This window comes from Pholcus phalangioides, unplaced genomic scaffold (genome assembly GCF_987345545.1).
Source record: "Pholcus phalangioides strain wild (caught in Gottingen) unplaced genomic scaffold, Ppha-v1.0 ptg000011l_1, whole genome shotgun sequence".
Lineage (NCBI taxonomy): Eukaryota > Metazoa > Arthropoda > Arachnida > Araneae > Pholcidae > Pholcus > Pholcus phalangioides.
The window spans coordinates 23252796-23271900 of NW_028301604.1; the positions used below are offsets into that span (position 1 = coordinate 23252796).

The 19105-nt window shown below is 34.2% G+C and overlaps 1 protein-coding gene across 5 annotated transcripts in view; it reads right to left on the minus strand.

Moving 5' to 3' along the window:
* Positions 1 to 5340: 5340 nt before the first annotated feature.
* Positions 5341 to 19105, minus strand: part of LOC149080239 (rhotekin-2-like) — an 82772-nt gene continuing 69007 nt past the window's right edge. For 3 of the 5 annotated variants that reach the window (XM_089239319.1, XM_089239320.1, XM_089239324.1), the window contains exons 9-11: positions 13934 to 14096; positions 8905 to 9021; positions 5341 to 6016 (exon numbers count right to left, since the gene is read on the minus strand). In XM_089239319.1, coding sequence (XP_089095445.1) covers positions 5922 to 6016; positions 8905 to 9021; positions 13934 to 14096 — 375 coding nt within the window. In that variant the 3' untranslated portion in view covers positions 5341 to 5921. The remainder of the gene's footprint in view (positions 6017 to 8904; positions 9022 to 13933; positions 14097 to 19105) is intronic. The other 2 variants (XM_089239323.1, XM_089239321.1) reach the window with 2 other exon arrangements.

Consider the following 19105-nt stretch of genomic DNA (forward strand, 5'->3'; position numbering starts at 1 on the left):
CGCGCAAAGGATTATAGGAAGAGAGGTTACATTCCTCCAGTACCACCCAACAAAAAAGAGGCAATTCCTGCTCTCCATTTCCTTCCCTACGAGGAAAAGGAGTCGCCAAGCGGGTGCTAGAATTACCAATGTTACCTCAATATTGTACATGTCAACGGGGCTGAAAATGGGAAAAAAAAACAAAAAACTAACGTACAAGCTCATTCGTGAGCAGCAAACTTCGTGGCAATTTTCTTGAATTCAAATATATCAGCGAATATTACACTTCGATTTTTTTTAATTTTGGCAACAACGTTTTTACTGGAAGTTGAAGAACAGAGGGACCATATAAAAAATTAAATTTTGTATCTCGTTACATTTTCGGCCCTTACTAAAATAAATGACAAAAGATAAGAGCGTTGTTTAAATACTTTTTCTAATTGAAAAGTATGTTTCTATAGCACATGGTTTACGAGTTATTTGAGGTGAAACGGACTCAAGTTTCGCCCTGTATATGAATATTCACATTTCCCATGTTCGTCATCGCGGCCCCCCCCCCCCTTTCAGAGGGAGGAGATTCTCATTATTGGAGATTTTCGGGTTATTGAAGCAATTACTGGCAACTATGCTCATCTTCGTCCTCATTTTTGGTGACAACTGGCAATTTTTCGTAATTTCCAGTATTAGGAATTTTAATTCTCCCTTTTTCTCCGGCAATATGGTCAGTCTAGCATCTATTCAAGATTAAAGAGATACAAATATGCGATCTCGTTCGAAAATTTATTAACGTGACTTAATTTCAATAAATGAATAACTTTCACTCCTGATGACGGCTGCTACACGACAAAGCCTAGATACAACCAAGGGTGCCAAAATATGCTCCAGGTACGTACTTGCTCGCCAAAACATCAGCTGCAACTCTTTTAAATTAGTCAAGCTAATGGATATGACGGGCCAGAAGGGGGGGGGGATAAAAGATTACAAATTTAATATAATGGGTTAACTTAGCTGGGAGCAGGGGGAAGCAATAGAAAATAAATTATAAAAAAATGGGGAGGCGAGACAAATATGTTTGAAGACTATTCTAGAGCATAGGTTTCCAACGTAAAATTTGTTGCAAAACACTTGATATGTTACAGTTATAAATATCAAGGTATAGAACAGTTGTACAGCTGTTCTGAAGAACCCTTGATGATAATGAGAATGGTCTACGGGAACGCAAATAAATTTTTGATTATTTATCGGAACAAATTGTATCCCTACTGCCGTCTCAACAGTGCATAGCTGCCAACTTTTGAAAATGAAAATTCGGGAGATTTTCGCGCACACCCGTATTTTATGCTAAAACCACTCCCTAATAAATACAATAGGGATTTTTCCAAATAAAATAGGGATTTTCCAAACATAAAAGTTAAAGCGTAGGGAATAAAATCCCTACTCAAAAACTGAAGTCAAATTAAAATAGGGATTTTACACACATGGAAGTTAAACCCTTGGGAATAAAATTCCTACGCAAAAAACAAGTGAAATTGGAGGCCAAAACTTCAATAATATAAAAATAAATATTGTGTTCAATCAGAAACGCTGTGAACAAACATTCTGCGCGAATGACTCCAAAATCATCGGAAGATGAAGGAAAACACCGTCAATTTTTGAAGAACACTGACTTTTTGTAACGCTTGCTTGATGGGTTTTTTTTTCATTTCACGAGTGATGATGGCAGTCTTTCCATGACCGATGTTTATGTCCGTAACACAACTTGTACAAAAAGGAAAAGTCGGCCCCTCTTCTGGAACGTTTGATGAAAGGAAATTCATCGGAATAAGTATCTTTAAAATTGATTAAATATGTTTTTGCTTATCATTATTCATGCTTTGTTATATCGCACGTACGTAACTTCAACAAAAGAAATTTTGACCACATGTGCATCACCATAATCTTCAATTATTATCCAGGACTATTGGCTGCTAAGCCATTTCCCTGCACGATAAGACAAACAACTTTCTTGTTACCATCAGAGGGTTTGTAAAACTTCCTTAAAAAGGGAATTTCCCCATTTACGACGTGTGACGTCATTTCGAAAGGGAAAAAAAAGAGGCTTGATGCCCCACAAGAAATTTCTTAGGGATTGTTTTCATAAGCGGGGATTTTTTTTAATGAAGTAGGGAATGTTTACGGACAATTAGGGATTTTTGTGATTTTCGTAAAAATTCGGGAGATTTAAGAACTTTTCGGGAGGTCGAGCGATGAAGTTAAAATTCGGGAGATTCCCGAAAAATTCGGGAGACTTGGCAGCTATGACAGTGTCATAGCCCTATGGCAAAATGAAAGAGCTTCATCACCTCTTAATATACATATTTTTTGTCATTAATCACTGTGCCAGATCTTATCATGGAAGCCCCTATTCAACTGAGGTCTACTCATGGCCCATACAAGGTGGGCCTGGCAGGGCTACAGCCAGGGGCGCCGGAGATCATATATATATTCTCATCATTTTTTTTTATTTTTCACACTACATACAACTTCATAATACAAGGGGCCCATGAGTCTTACCGGGGTGGGGGGTCCACCAAAAACCTCAGTTTAGGACAAGGCTGGACAAATAACAGACGTCAGATTGCCATGGTGACTAAAAAAATTATATTAGTGCCTAAAATGTTCCTTTTGTAGTTACTAGCTGAGGGCAGCACAAAATGTTTGGAATTTATAGCAGCATATCTGCTAACATGAAAGAGGGTCACTTTTCCCTGAAAAAGTCAAAAGAAGCATTATTTTGGATCTTTTCCTTCAGGTAAAAATTGTTCTATCACCTAGATTTTTTTTGCGATTTTTCCATGCCTGATCTAGGGGCTCCTACTGTGAGATGTGGGTCCACCCGGCCACTGCCCGGGGACCTCACAAAAATGAGAGATTTGGTTGAAATTTTCTAGAATTTACCTGGTAGGGCCTCAGAAAAACCACTTTGCCCATGCAGAACGACAAAGTAACATGCTGCTACCTTATACAATATTGGGATTTTTTCTATGCAGCAAAAAACTGTTAAAACAATGGGCACGGAAGCATTCTCAGATGCTAAACATCCATATTTTGTAAAGTTATTCACCATAAAAAAAAATGGTGCCTTTCTTAGTCACTTTTGTCCGTAACCAATAAACAAGAAATGAAATTTTTGTAAATGTGATTTATAATCTCACTCTCTGTGTGTAGGAATTCAAATATCTCTTAGAAACATGGAATTTGTTTTTGGGTGGCATCAGGAGAGACAGGGCATAAACTTCCTAATTGAGTTTTTGAGGACAGGGTGCCCATATAAAAACTTAATTTTTACATTTTAATAACTACACAACCCCTTGCAACGTGAACAACTTATCCAAGTTCTACACGTTATTTGGATACTTTTTCTAATTTCCTATGGGAAAGTTTGATTCGAATAATAAGCAATTCAGATAACAGGCACATTAGCGGAACGAATTAAGCTTGTTAACCAAAGTTCCACTGTATACCTTTTTTCCCCTCCCTTTTGGGGTAGTATATGAATACAGAATAAAAACAATAGGAAAAGATGAAGTTTTTCCATTTGCTCAGTTCATTGTTCTAGTAATCAGAGAGGAAAGCACTACTATACAAAATCAGAAAAAAATCTTCTTGAAAAAAAAAGATCTGGCATTTTAAAGAGGCATGGTCATTTCAGCTGTGCCAATTACACAATATGTATCAGTGAAATTTATTAAACCTGCAGTAAAAAGGTTCATACATACAGCCAATAACCTGCAGATTCGTCTTTTCCAAATTTGGAAGGTAGATGGCAGCATTTCTTGAAAACAAACATCTAAGAAAATCATATTTATGTTGAATATGCAAAATGTACACAGCGCTTCCAAAATACATCAATTTGTTAAAAGCTCCTGAGAGGAATGTGCATGTGATTTAGTAGTGTTCAGCAGACTTTAAAAAATTCACTAGTCTTTTTTTTTTTTTCTGTGACAAATAGTCAGTGGTCATGTGATCGTGTGAACATCGTGATGTCCCTGATTCGATCTCTACAGTGCAGCACATTGGTATTTGGCTGAAGTTATTAGTAACCCGGTCTCTCTTCGAAAACTGAGATAGATCAGCACTTCCTAGAGATAGAAGGCCTCCACACGGGTTGCCGTAAATGTCATTTAGACTACCTAGCAAGTTTGCCACATTTTGAAACACAGCATCCTATTTTGTTTCTTATTTTGGCATAGAATCTTCCTGATCAGCTCAAAAATACTGCATAGTGATTGGGCATAGAAATCACCAATTCTGAGCCCAATCATTTCTTTCACGCACAAAAATGATAGTGTCATGAGCAGGGAATTTTTTTCCCTGAATATTCGGAGGGAAAATGGACTACTTACTGACGTGACAAGCAGAGTGCGGAGGCCTTCTATCTCCAGGTGCTGGATAGCTACATTATCTCAGGGTATGTCGAGCTTATTAGCTCCCTAGTCTTTCACTAGTCTCCCTTTCTTTGAAAAAATCATTTCTCTGAATAACAGACTATACAACATTTAAATTGCACACATAAAAATATTCATTCATTGCTAATTTCAGTTTTAGAAAATAGATGACAGCATCCAAACACAGCTTGCATGAAACTTACATTAAATACATTAAATAAATACAAATTTCGCAATTGATTCCAACACAGCCACATCTTTGGAAGTAAAATGGTAGTAAACTAGAACTGTGTACGACCATTTTATACACACAATGGTTAATTAGACCTATACCTATATAGTTTTGAGCTGATTTGGAGAATATTTCGTACACCACATGCCACTCTGTAAATTGAAACATCTACCTGAATTTGAGTTTGAGGTTGGTGCTAACAACTCTGCTGCCAGGCAGTCCTTACTTGATTTTATTCAACTATGAAAAAAAATTCTGAATTTTTGAAGAATAGTATATTTTGCATTCATAAAGACACCCAGAGTTAAAAAGTAAGGTTGATGCCAATGCAAAAAGATCAATGTTAAAAATCATAACAATTAAGGAGATTACACAAAAAATATCAAATTAGTCCTAAAAATGTTATAATAACTGCAAACTCTAATAAAAGTAAAACAAAATTAATTCAAACCAAATGTAGAACTGGTTGTTTAGCAAAATAGAATTTATCAAATTGTCCAGTGAAGAATACTGTGGAGGATGTGGCCTAATGTTCATAAAATGAATATATGTAAAAATATACATAATTAGTGTATAATTTCATTTAAAGCCCAATTATCTTTGTTATGAATATTGGTGTAGAATTTGAGTAAGTTTGACTGTGCATAAATATATTGTTTTTTAAATATAAATTTAAAAAAAAACAAAGTGAAACTATTTTTTGAAAATATGTTTATTCTTATTTAACATGATGCATGCAAGCATTTACCAACTTACAGAAATAAGTGATATAGAACATGCGAAACAAAATTTTTAAAATACTTATCTATCAGCTTAACAATAATTTTATACACATACAAGCTTAAAAAAAAAATAAATGAAGGAGCATAGAAATGATATGTCAAATTATGTTTGCAATAACCGATCTGTCCAACAAAATTTATCACTGAAAATGATAATTTAAAAAAAAACATTGATTTGTTGTTTATGAACATAACTAATGAAAATGTTGAATCATACAAAATTTTCCAAACAAAAAAAAAAGAGATGAATATCGAATATTATAGCAATGTAACAGAACAAAAGTACAATACAACACAATATCAATAGAATTAATACAGATGCTTTCACAGTAAATTTACAAAAAATCAAACTAATCAACAAAGATGCCAGAGCTAGGCGAAGGGAATTTCTTCTCTACCCTATTTCAGGGATTTTTGTCAATAAAAAGTGACAAAAAATATATTAAAATGACAAGTTTTTCTAAATTTCTGTTCCCCCCCCCCCCCCGCAAATCCTTTAGTTTATGGAGCAGATGACTGACTGGACCTTCGTGAATGAGTTGCTGACCAGTATAACCCCATACTGCTACTAGTACTGAGAGACGACCAAGATGATTCTGCAACAAAGAATATTGGTTTTTTTTTGTACACACATTAAATGTAAACAATGATGTTCAAACTGAAAAAAAAACGAATGTAATGAAAATAAATTTGCAATGACAGATTTTTGTGAAATGATTACCGCATTCCCTTGCATTAGCCGACATGCTGGGAAACATAGTGAAAGAGACTGGACCAGCATACTGGGAATACCTATATTTTCTGGCATGCCAAGAAATTTGAGTCTCAGGTTCCAGATAGAGCTCAAATTATCTGCACTATAAGAATCAACTGAATTGATTTGAACGCTGTCTGTTCTCTTTATTTTAGGATTCTTTTTGTTTTACGAATTACTTTCAGATATACAAATACAAATACAAATACAACGCCACAACAGGCAAATTGCCCAACGAGGTGGCTGACTTAAGAACATCATGGATCCCCGAGCCCTACCTACTACTGCTACACCACACATATACCCCCCCCCCCACCCCGCGGAACTCTCAACGAATCGGTACATGCGGGAATGTGCGTGTACGTGTAGTGAAACCTGACGTGAAGATTTGTTTCTCTGTAATGCTTGTTATGTGTAGTGCTGCCATCTGCCACCAGTTTTTCTAACTATGAGTGAAGTGTTATGATTGAATGATTTATCGTTGTAGGACTGTTGCTCTCTGTGGCGAGACTTTTTAACGGGGAGATCGGCTCGCATTTGCGCCTTGAAGTTGGGAACCACAGAAAACCAACTTCAGCCGACCACCACTGTGGGGTTCGAACCCGGATCCTCGCATCGCGAGTCCGTCACTATAACCACTCGACCACCCTCCAGCTTCTCATGTTTACTTTTGCTGTTACGAATCTTAAAGTATTAAAAATTTTTGGACTCTAAGCATAGATTAGATGTGTTTAAGGGAAATACTGTATAAATAAATTGTGATTTTTTCATTACTTGATCATTAGTCTAAAAACTGCAATAAGAGCACAGCGAAAAATAAAATAATTGCCCTGTAAAACATGATGTTAGCTACAGCATGTTTCTTCAATCCCTGAACATGCAGATAAACATGCGGAATGCAGTATCAGTTTATCAGGTTGATGATAGTTAAGTAAGGAAAATAAATAAATACTTAATTTCCAATTATAGTTATGGAATTCCTGAGCAAAACATTTGTTTTATAGGAAAAAAATATTATTTTATTCTTATTTGCTTGTTTTTTCAGTATTTTATATAAATTTATATCGGTTTTTGAATGTGCTCTTATTCTGCAATCCTTATTACACCTTGCCTTTTCTAGCTTGCCAGGAATGGGCTGGTGCCCTTCTGTTTTTCCTGCATGCTGGCTATTTCAGAATACGGTATATTTCAACTATCAAAAATAAAATATTATAAATACTGATGATAAAAGACTAAACTTAATTTTTATTAATAGTAATACACCAACAACTGAAAATTAATAATTATAGTTTCTGATTACAATTCGAAAAATAAATAGAAATTAGCCAATGTACAAAGTGAATGTTTTGAAAATCAACATTTCAATATCACTGTAATGTTTTGCGTAATAATCTAGGGAAAAAAAACTTTGAATTTCTTAGTGCAGATTATTGACCAATGCACAATACCAGCAGATTTTTATTTTCCGAGAGGTTTGAATATAAATAAGCATTTTTAAAAATAAACAACAAAAATTAATTATTTTTATAGATAGCAAATGGTGTGTACATGTGTTACTTTGCACCAATAAAAGTTACCACATTTTCTGAATATTTTGAAAAACAAATTCATTATGAATTTTGATTGAAAATTTACGCATGCTTGAAAACCTTCCCAATAATTTTACTAAGTGCATGATACATAGCAACTCATCAGCAATGTTAAGAGCTGTCCCAGGATCTGAACTTAATTCTCTACATTGATGAGTTTACTCGTCCCAGTATATAGGTGTAAGAAATGCATATAAGTTCATTCCTGTTGTATCTGCAAGGTATAGGGAAAAAAAAAGTTTTCTCACCTCTGTAACAATTTCATTTCTTTTGAAGGACGAGATTAGTAAATAACGTAAAAGAAATAAAGGAAGAGATGGTGTTGGTCAGAAATAATAGTATACAGAAATCCACTCATCTCGTTTTCCCCCCTACTTCCTACATATAAACAAAGACTTCAGTTTTGGAGACCTTTGGAAACTTGAATATTTTTGAAAACCTCTATGAAATTTTGATTCTTATGTATTATGTTGTTTTCCCCGATTAATCTTGCACTGTACTTACTTATCAATGCTATTTACTTACTTTAAAAAAATAAGCAAAGAGAGCAAATTTTAAAAAATGGTAATATAGTGAAACCTTCAGTCGACTGCTAACCTTCTTGCATGATTTTTTATTTATTTCAGAATGAAAAATGGGTTCCATAAACAACATGATACTTAAACCATCTCTATTTTGTGGCTTGCATGTTGCTGGTAACAGGACTGTATGAATTCACTTTTTCACAGAATACGGGTTTAAAAAGCTTGTGTTTGTGTGAATCAGATTTCAGGTCAGTTATCCGGTTCTTCACAAAGAACCAATCCAAAGTTTGTACCACTAAGGGGGAGGTTTCACCTCCAATGAATTGTGTGCAGCAGAAAACAAATTGGCACATAAGTTTTCGAATATATACATATCGATATGCATTTGATCTCTGTCAAAATAGTACACTGAAATTGGTTTGTATGAAACTTATCTTTAATTAATTTTTTCAGTTTCTTTGCCTGAGTAAATGCAGTAAAATCAAAAGTTATTTTATTTTTATAATAACATGTACAAAATTTGTATTTTATTTATATTGGCAATAGCTTTAGAATTTTTCTTATAGTTGAAAACGTTTTTTCAGCATCAAACTATCAAATATGTTTAAAAAACAAACTTGTATATCTTGTGTCTTCATATAATGACCCTTGGTGAGATCTCTGGAAAATGGGTGTTTTCACATTTTCTGGGGAAGGAATTTCCATTATATGGTCACTTGCTTGTCCCCATACAACTTGAAGGAAATAGCAATAACATATTTTTAGACTTATATGAAAGAGAAACTATAGATCAAAACAATCACAAAAAAAAAAAAAAGCTGAAATTCAAGGGAAAAAGGTGATACAAAACTCTCTCTCTCTCTTTGCACATTACCATAGAAGATATGGGTCATTCCCCAAATAAAGTGTACGAACCAAGTCTGAGACTTTATAATTTTTTTTACAAAATTTCAGAGTATTCTGTTAGCAATTTTAATTTTTATTAGTTCTTCATTTAATTCTCTGTCATATAATATTTCTTAATTTATTTCAGATACTATTTTTTTTTTAAATCAGTGTTTGTAGCAAAACTTCAAAATCTTTCTGTCCCACCTTGAAAAAAGTGTTAAACACACACACAAGGAGACCTAGTTAAACCTAGACAAACACCTTTGAGCTCATTGAAATGTTTACTTTTAATGCTCGATCAACAGTTTTGGATTTGACTTTTGAAAAACAACTTAAGATTCGTGTCATGTCTTGTTTAGTACCAGATTTTTCATAGTTGAATGTCTACTGTGTTATGTCATTATGATAAATAATTAAGTTTTTTTTAAATTAATATTAATGTTGATAGTACATGGAGATATGAAAGGATGGCATCACTCTCTGTTACCATACGAAGGTTTTTAACAACTGGCTGTTACGAAGATAAATTTTGGAAAGAGAAAATTCAACTGAATTCGGACGTGGGTTCATTTCCTCGCAAAGGCAGTTGAATTTTCTCTCAAATCAATCATTTAAATTTTTAGTGAAAAAAAAATAATTTATTTGGCTTATTTGTCTGTTACACTCTGTTACATGTTCCAAAAACTCAAGCAATGTAACAGAATGGAAACAGTGTCCTCTTAATGCATGGGCCCAGGGCCTAAAGAGAAGAGAGGGCCTCAGAAAAATGAGAAATAGTTGAAGTTTTCGAGAATTCGCCAGGTAGGGCCTCAGAAAAATAACTTGGCCCAGGGACTCATGATACGCTTAACACGGCCCAGAATGGAAGCTATGATTTAAAGTAAAGTTTTCTTAGTTAAGAAATTTGAAGTTTTAAGTTAAATTTAATAAGTTGTCTATTCTATTTAAACCATTTACAACATTCTCCAAGTTATTTTATATGGCACAGATCCAGGAAGATGTGTAAAAGGCACATTTTAGTATGAGTAAAGCTCGTTATATGACAATAGATCCAGTATTTCAGTGGTTCTCAACCAGAGTCTTTAGGACTCCATGTGAACTCCCAGGGGCTTTGCAGCCGTCGAGGAAAATAAAAAAAAAATCAGTAAATTTGAAAAAAATAATATTAATATTTTTGAATAAAAATAAGTACCTACGATGAATAAATAAAACAAAGGCCTACGGGGCTCCGCCATAGAAATCGTATACCGGAAAGAGCTCCATGGGTCAAAAAAGGTTAAGAACTGCTGCTGTATTTCATGGGACAGAACCATTATTTGCTGATATTGTTTTTATTTCCAGACTACTCCCCACCCCTCCAATCCACTCTGGACTACTAATTTAAAAGGCATAAACTTGAGATTTATACCAACATCAAATTACTATTCAATTTAAACAAAGAATTTTAAAGTAAAAGAAAAATCATCCTGATGTATAATATACAGCTGAGCAAGTCCAGTGTCCACTTTGATCAGATTTCGAAAATTTTACCAGAGCTGAAATTCAAACTACGAGGGGTGGGGTGTGTATTTTTTTAAATTTCCTCATGGCATGGATGTTTCTCTAACATTATAGGGAGTTTCTGGGGCACCTATCACATTGTGTAAAATATATTTGTTGAGAAAATAAAAGTGTATTTACATAGCCTATTCAGAATATTTAAGATAGCTTTCTCTCAGTTAAATATTTCTGCCCAATAGGTCATGGGAAGCATTTTTGCAGTTGACGGGCAAAAAAATTGAAGAACACTTCAAACTAAGATGTTAACATATAAATTACCAACCTACTGTACATCAGAAATAAAAAGTTTTGACTTTAAATAGTTAAATATGTGTAAAAAATAAAATTTTCTATATGCTATTTTGAAAAATCATGAAAAACTATCAAAACAGAAAAAAAAAGTTAAAAAATTTTTAAAACTGCCTTTTCAGCATACATGTAAGAAATAAGTTTATTTCTTTATTTTAAGGGACAAAAACAACAGAAATAATATTTATTTTTTTACAGCGATATTTGTTTTCGTAACAGTAGACAAAACCCATGACTTTCAGTCATATAAAACCCAAAAAATAAAATATTATTACACAATAAAAGTGAAAAATATTTATGAAATGTTAAACTTCAAGTCATTGGTTATAATTTGAGATCAATATTATTTTGAAAATTCAAGTTTTAGTTTTTCATTTCAAAAAAGTAGAATATATGTACCTTTTTTTTAACAGATATTTAAAAGGTATTTTTTTCACCGAAAAAAACTTAAAGCTCATCAAAAAATATATATTGTTTATATTATATACTGCTTCATTAGAAAACACTTAACTTTTAGAACCAATTGATGACTAATTTCATTACCTTCAACCTTATTACCTTAATACATTGGCAGTATTAAAATTTCATGAGAATGAAACTGGTGATCAACGAAGTATTTCTACATTGATTTTTAAGTCATGAGAAAAAAAATGTGATAAAAAAGTGTTCTTGAGCAAGAGTGAATAAACTATTTCCAAATGAATGAAAAGAAAAAAAAAATATTTGCAATATTAGCAAAAAACCCCAAAATTTTGAGACTCGGGACTGATAAGGACAGGTAAAAATGTGTTTTATCTGTATCCAAAGGGTCAAGATTTTGGGATAAATACTGATACAGCATGCTTATTTTATTTGCTAACAATGTGTCAGGGTTTTACAGCATCTCAAGAGCAGTTTGTATATAATGTGCACAATGTACTGTTACAATCTATTATGTATGGCCCAATTGTATGTTTTTGATTGCTCACTTTTTAGTTTCATTATAAAGTGTTCAAATGCAAAACTGACCAACAAATATGTATTAATAAAAAACAAAAAATCAAATGAGAACAAAAGAAAAAACATTCTGCATAAACTCCTAACCATCAATTTTTATGAAAATATACAATATAATAACAATAAACTATATAATAAATAACTAGAAATTAAATGATTAAACATCTGGTGTATAATTACTACCTCATTATTATACAACATCTGACAATAAAGTTCTGTGAATAGCCCTGTAACATTAACGTATATGAAATGTTAACGAAAGTTACCTTACTGTCCTTCGAAATAGTCACCTCCCATTACTATGCACCACTGAGATCTCCTATACATGTCCTGGAAACTTTGCAAGAAGTCTTCTTTTGGGATGGAGCTCAAAAGCCTTGTCACGTTTCGTTGGATGTCAGGAATATCGTCAAATCTCTTTCCTTTCAAAGCGAGTTTGAGTCGTGGGAATAGGAAGAAGTCTGGAGGATTGAGATCTGGCGAGTATGGTGGATGTTCAATTTGCACCACCCCCTTTTTTGCCAGGAACTGTTTGATGATATTGGCTGTGTGAGGGCGAACAAGAAACCATGAACCTTGTTGTGCGTACTGAGGTTGTACCCTGCGTAGACATTTCATGAAACGGGTCAAAATTTCAATGTACCTAGCAACATTCATCGTCATTCCCTCAGGTAGAAATTCCTTGTGGATAATGCTTTGACTATCAAAAAAAGGTGATTAGCATCGTTTTGATGCATGATTTTTCTGCTCTGACCTTTTTCCGATGAGGTGATGCAGGAGAACGCCATTCCATGCTTTGCCGTTTTGTTTCAGGGTCGTACCTGAGACACCAGGACTCATCCTCAGTGACAATACAGTTCAAGAAATTTGGTGTTGCATCCGCCGTTTCGACAAAATCCTTTGAAGCCTGTAAACGTGCCTGCTTCTGATCGTCAGTCAAGTGATGTGGCACAAGATGACAACACGCCTTTCGCATCCCTAAATTCTGGGTAACAATTTGTCGCACGGATTCACAGTTAATCTGCAGTTCATCAACTATCATGCGCACAGTTAATCGACTAGCTTTCGTGATCATTTTCATCCCTTTCTCAATGTTTTTGTCACTGACGGAGGTCGCCGGTCTTCCGCTACGGGGGTTGTCAGAAACACTTTCCCGGCCTTCTCTAAAACGGGCGAACCACTCGTACATACACTTCATGGACAGTGCTTGATCTTCATAAACACGTACCAGCATCGCGTGAGTTTCTTTCGGTGTCTTGCCAAGCTTAAAACAAAACTTTAAATTGATCTTTTGTTCGTTCATTTTCCTGTTCTCAGTTAAGAACCAACGCACTAAACAAGCACTTTGTAAAACAAGTCTTTCACGGAACACAAACGACGCTCAACTGAACAACAGTGGCGGCAGATGGTCAACACCTGCCGCTATGCATGTGCAGCGTTTTGCTTCACCAGTGTTGCCAGATCGGCCGTTCTGACTTCCTTCACCGAACTTTATTGTCAGAGGTTGTACAAATAAAGAGACCACTTTGTTTCAGTTCACAATGTGGTAGCATCAGCAGTAAAAAAATTTACAATTTGAACATTTTTAAGACAAATAATAAAAGAATTTAAACTTGACGCGTTAAGACACTCCTGGGTGTCATTCTTAAAGGTATCAATCACTATATACCATAGCAGTACTGATATAGCAGAGTATCAGCAGCACCATTTTTGAATAAAAAATGTTGCATATGTTTACTTGGGTTGCCTATGATGAATAAAATATGATACTATAGTTTATAGTTGCCATTAATATTTTCGAATTACTGATTGTTTGCCTGCCGTACTGGTACGTTGTCCAGAGCTCTGAACATAGCTATCCTGTACCCATCTTGAAAGGATTAAATGATTACACTAAGAACAATCTTACACTACCTTGATCTTCAATATGTTCCTTAATGCTAGATGTCCACTTTATGAATTCTGTGTTGCTTTCAGTGCCAAACATTTGTTCTATTATTTTTCCAGATAAATGATTCACAATCCTAAAGCATCTATGGTATTTTGATGCATAATGGTCTGTTTCCATCTTGCTATTCTAAAACATACAGAGAAGTAAAATTTCTAATCAAATGACAAAATAGTATTTAATTAATAAAATTCAATTGCCATGAATGAATTCAAATTACTGTTACACCATTGTGATATTGTCACTTAATATAATCAATGCTGTAGCTCAGGGGTGGTCAACAGCATGCGGCCCGTGAGGTGATTTTGTACCATCCGCAACTAAGTAAAATTACTACATATTACATTGATTTTCTAATCATTTTCCATAGCAGACCCGATTTAACAGACTATTTACATAAATTATTTCTAGTGATTATTTTTAGCTATGTTCTCATAACACTGCCTTTTCATACATATGTATTGCTCTTGCAGTTTGTTATAGGCATTTTTAGCCTATCTCTTTCCACCATCTCATTGGACAAATTGCCTTTCTGTGGCCTCTGTATTTGTAGCTTATCGCTTTTTTCGTGTTCTGCTCACAGTGGCGAAACTTTTTTGAAGTGGACACCAACTCAAAATTACGACTAGGCTACGCAGACCCTAAATTTCAAAGAGGAAAAATGTGTCATATGAGATGGTTGGTTTCATATTATACCATTGAGAGAGAGAGAAAAAGTGTGCCAAAAGCCAGTCATGTAGATAGTATGGATAGTACCTATCCACATGACTGGCTTTTGGCACACTTTGCAACCCAATAATAAAACTCCTTTCAAAGTCTACCGGTTAGTGAATCAATTCCTTGAGTATCTATTCAACCGGTGTGACCCCACTGTTTGCCAAATCAGAAGTAAGGGATAAAAATAATTGCAGAAAAAATGTTTTGTCTGTGAAATTTCAAACTATGAATGTAATTGAATGGACTAATTTGCACAAGAAACAGCAATTTTTTATGCATTGCATCTAGGAACCAGAAAAAAAATGGATATGAATCAGTTTATGAAGTTGAGCCCAGGGTAAAATTTCAATGACTAAATTGCCAGTTTTTTCACCATATTACTTGTGGCAGACACAAATCTGAGTTTTCTGTCATTTTATTGGTGCGGCTTATACACTGGAGTGTTGTCACTGGTGCTGCCCGCGATGCTACAGCTGACCATTATGTTGGCCCTTGAAAACTGAGAAGTTGGCCACCCCTGCTGTAGCTCCTAAAAAAATTTTATTTTTGGAAACACAGATCTCATTTACTATGAAGACACTGTGTGAAACTTTTGTTTGCTCGATTCCATTGTTTCAAATATAGTTTCATCATTAAAAGTAAAATATTTCCATCTACAGAAGAACTGAAGCAGATGATGCCGAAGAGCATGAACTGCATGAAAAATTCTTGCATTAAGGCCTCTGTTGAAAATAATTATGTACAAGTGTTGCAGTGATATTACTCAGAAATCCCGTAGTCAAAAGACCTTGGAATGCTCTCAGACCTCTTAGGTGGTACAATATATCTCTTAGATGATGATATACAAAACTGATCACTGAACCTATCATTTCAGGGCAGCTAATGTCAAAGAAGATTTATATAAACAGAGACAAACATTCATGCAGTGTTGTTTAATTAACATTACCCAAAGACAGTCTGTGCTATATGATAGTCACTCACTGTATTTTCAATATAATGTTTGCCTTGTTCTGAAACACATCCTACAGACTCCTTAGCATCCCATATGCATGATCACAAGGATCCACATATCCTTTTCTGAAAACTATACAAAAACACTACACTACAGTAACTTTTAAAAAATTTCAAATGATATTGAGCACCTAATAACCGATTCTGTCAAGCATTCTAAAACTAGTCAATAATCATTGAAACTTTGAGCAGAATGCTATGAGAATGAAGAATTCTGAATTTTGTATCGAAATGTCATTATATAATGTGTAAATAATATTTACATCAATTAATAGTGATAAAAATCACTTATTATCACAAGTGTAATGCTCATCAATGTCTGTAAAACTTATCATATTTTTACCCATTAAGGGATTTTGTATTGAAAGCATACATTTTTTAAATGTTTTATTTTTTGATTCATTGGTTGCAAAAAGCTACCCGTTAAGAGAATGAAAATTATCAGAATAAAGGGAAGCTTAGTGAGAATGTTGCCCATGAGTGATATACATATCCTATACCTGGCATGCAGACTGCACCCCTGCACCAGAGGGTGTGACAAGCATGCTTTTTATGTTAATGAATTGCACTTTATTACTTTTCAGTGCACTTCCAACCATGCTTCCCATGACAAAAAATTACATTCTGTGAGTGTCAAATACACACAAATACAACGCCACAACAGGCAAATTGCCCAATGAGGTGGCTGACTTAAGAACATCATGGATCCCCAAGCCATTTTTTGGAGGCCCTACCTACTACTGCTACACCACACATGCAACCCCCGCGGAACCCCCAACGAATCGGTACATGCGGGAATATGCGTGTACGTGTGACGTAAACCTGACGTGAAGTTTTTTTTGTTTCTCTGTAATGCTTGTTATGTGTAGTGCTGCCATCTGCCACCAGTTTTTCTAACTATGAGTGAAGTGTTATGATTGACCTGACGTGAAGTTTTTTTTGTTTCTCTGTAATGCTTGTTATGTGTAGTGCTGCCATCTGCCACCAGTTTTTCTAACTATGAGTGAAGTGTTATGATTGAATGATTTATCGTTGTAGGACTGTTGCTCTCTGCGGCGAGACTTTTTAACGGGGAGATCGGATCACATTTGCGCCTTGAAGTTGGGAACCACAGAAAACCAACTTCAGCCGACCACCACTGTGGGGTTCGAACCCGGATCCTCGCATCGCGAGTCCATCACTATAACCACTCGACCACCACGCTACCACCAACTTAACTTCGACCCATTTTTAAACACCCTGTATGTTTGCAAAATTTGAAAATCATAGGAGGGCTATATAATATTAGCTCCATGATAATTTATGAGAAAAGAAAATGGAATGAAAATAATACACAGACATAAACAATCTAATCTTTTTTTGCATACACATACAGTCACACACACAAATTTGGTTATACATAACTACATATCAGGTTATAATATCAATGAGGGTGTTGCCTTGGATGATTTCAGGGGTACAAGCACCCCTCATCCATTTTGGAGCAGCAAACTTTCATTTTTGGAGCAGAAATTTTGAAAACGGAGCAGAACTAAAAACTAACTATATCTGTCATATAAGGAGTAATTTTTCTGTGAAATGTGCCATAAGTTTTGCTAAAAATGGGTGGAACAAATAATTCTAAATAAATTTCCTTCACAAATTAAAGTCCATTTAAATTTTTTCTGAAGTATCTTATCTCTGTCACTATTTAAACTTACATTACTAAAATGACGAATAAAAATTATTAGACTCTTTTCAAATTAAACACTATGCATACTGAAAACCTGGGCAGCAAGAATTCCTGCTGCTTGAACACCAAAATCTTATTCAAAATCCTATTGGGTAGTGGTGATGATGTAATGGACAAACATCTCAGAAGTTATAGACATAATTCAAAATCAATAAATGGTGGTAGAAGTTTTTTGGCAATGATTTGAACATGCTAGTTACACATACAGAATTATGAGAAATGGCTCAGGACAAGGTCTTTTTTGCTATCAAAGACGAGTTTTTCATCTTTATCAGCAATATGTTCTTGTGGGGATATCTAACATTTGAAATTTCAAAAAGTGGTTAGTCTTTTACAAATAAAGGAGTATTTGAATGCTCACCCAAAGCTTTGCTGTAACTGAAATAGAAGTCAGATCACATGATAAACATTATATTGTCTACAATGTAAGAATGACATGCTGCACGGCAAAAAAAAAAAATAATAATAAATATGGAGAAGTTAGCTATGTGAAAAATGAGTTCATAATGTGTTTCCATCCTATATCATGGACATTATAAATAAATCTCTAATTATCTGTAAGTATTTTTTTAATGATAAAACAAACAGATATGTGTTGTGAATTGATGATATGAAGAAAGAATTGCTTATTATAATTAAATTCCAGAAATCAACGATCAACATATAACTTGCAGGTAGTAGCAGTATAGTACCTTACAGGCATCAGTTTCGGCTTTCACCTCTTCTCAAGCACCAATGTTGTATTTATAAAACATTGCAAAAATACAAAGAAAAACTTTTCTTGAAATTTTAAATTGGATGCATGAATAGGCATGTATAAAAGGACCCAGAACTCCAAATTTCAAAGCAAAAAGTTACTCTCTTGATAGTTTGGTGTTTAAATGATTAATAGCAGATGTGATGCAGTTTTAGATAGGAGACAAAGTAAGAAAATAGAGTTAGTAAATCGGCAACATTCTCATATTATTCATGATATGATAGCAGGTATTGGTTTATACTTGTAGACTATTGTAAATATGATAAAGATGCCAATGAACAGACAAAAAATATACTCATTTTTGCTATGTATAAAAAGGAAATCCCTACAATTTGAGCTCAAACCTCACAACAATCAATCTACTGACATGAAATCTAGAGACCAAGGAAAGAGAAAGCTACAGTTTGTGTAAAGTATTTTTGAAAACAAAAATGCTCATCATAAAATACAGTGGAACTTTGGTTAACAAGCTTAATTTGTTCCGCCAATGTGCTCATTATCCGAATTGTCCATTATTGAAATCAAACTTCCCCATAGCAAATAACAGAAACTCTGATAATTCGTTCCACAATTATTCATTCACATAAAAATGACTAATAAAAACAGAATTCATTCAGTAGCACAACACAATAAAAATATAATAAGTAATACAATAAAATATATATAATTTAATAACAGCATGAATAAACAAGCAATACGATAATGTTTACAAATTAACTTGCTCTAAATAATGAGAAAGGATAAGACTACCATTTAGGAACACTTAGGGACTCACTTTTTCTGTAAACTTATTCTTTTTTGTACGACTTTCAAAAGGAACCTATTCAATGACACTTGCTTTGGCTCAGTTTTAGGATTTCTCGAAAATGGAGAAATTTCATTTTCGTTGATCAGATTCATTGCTCGCTACAGGTTTATTTG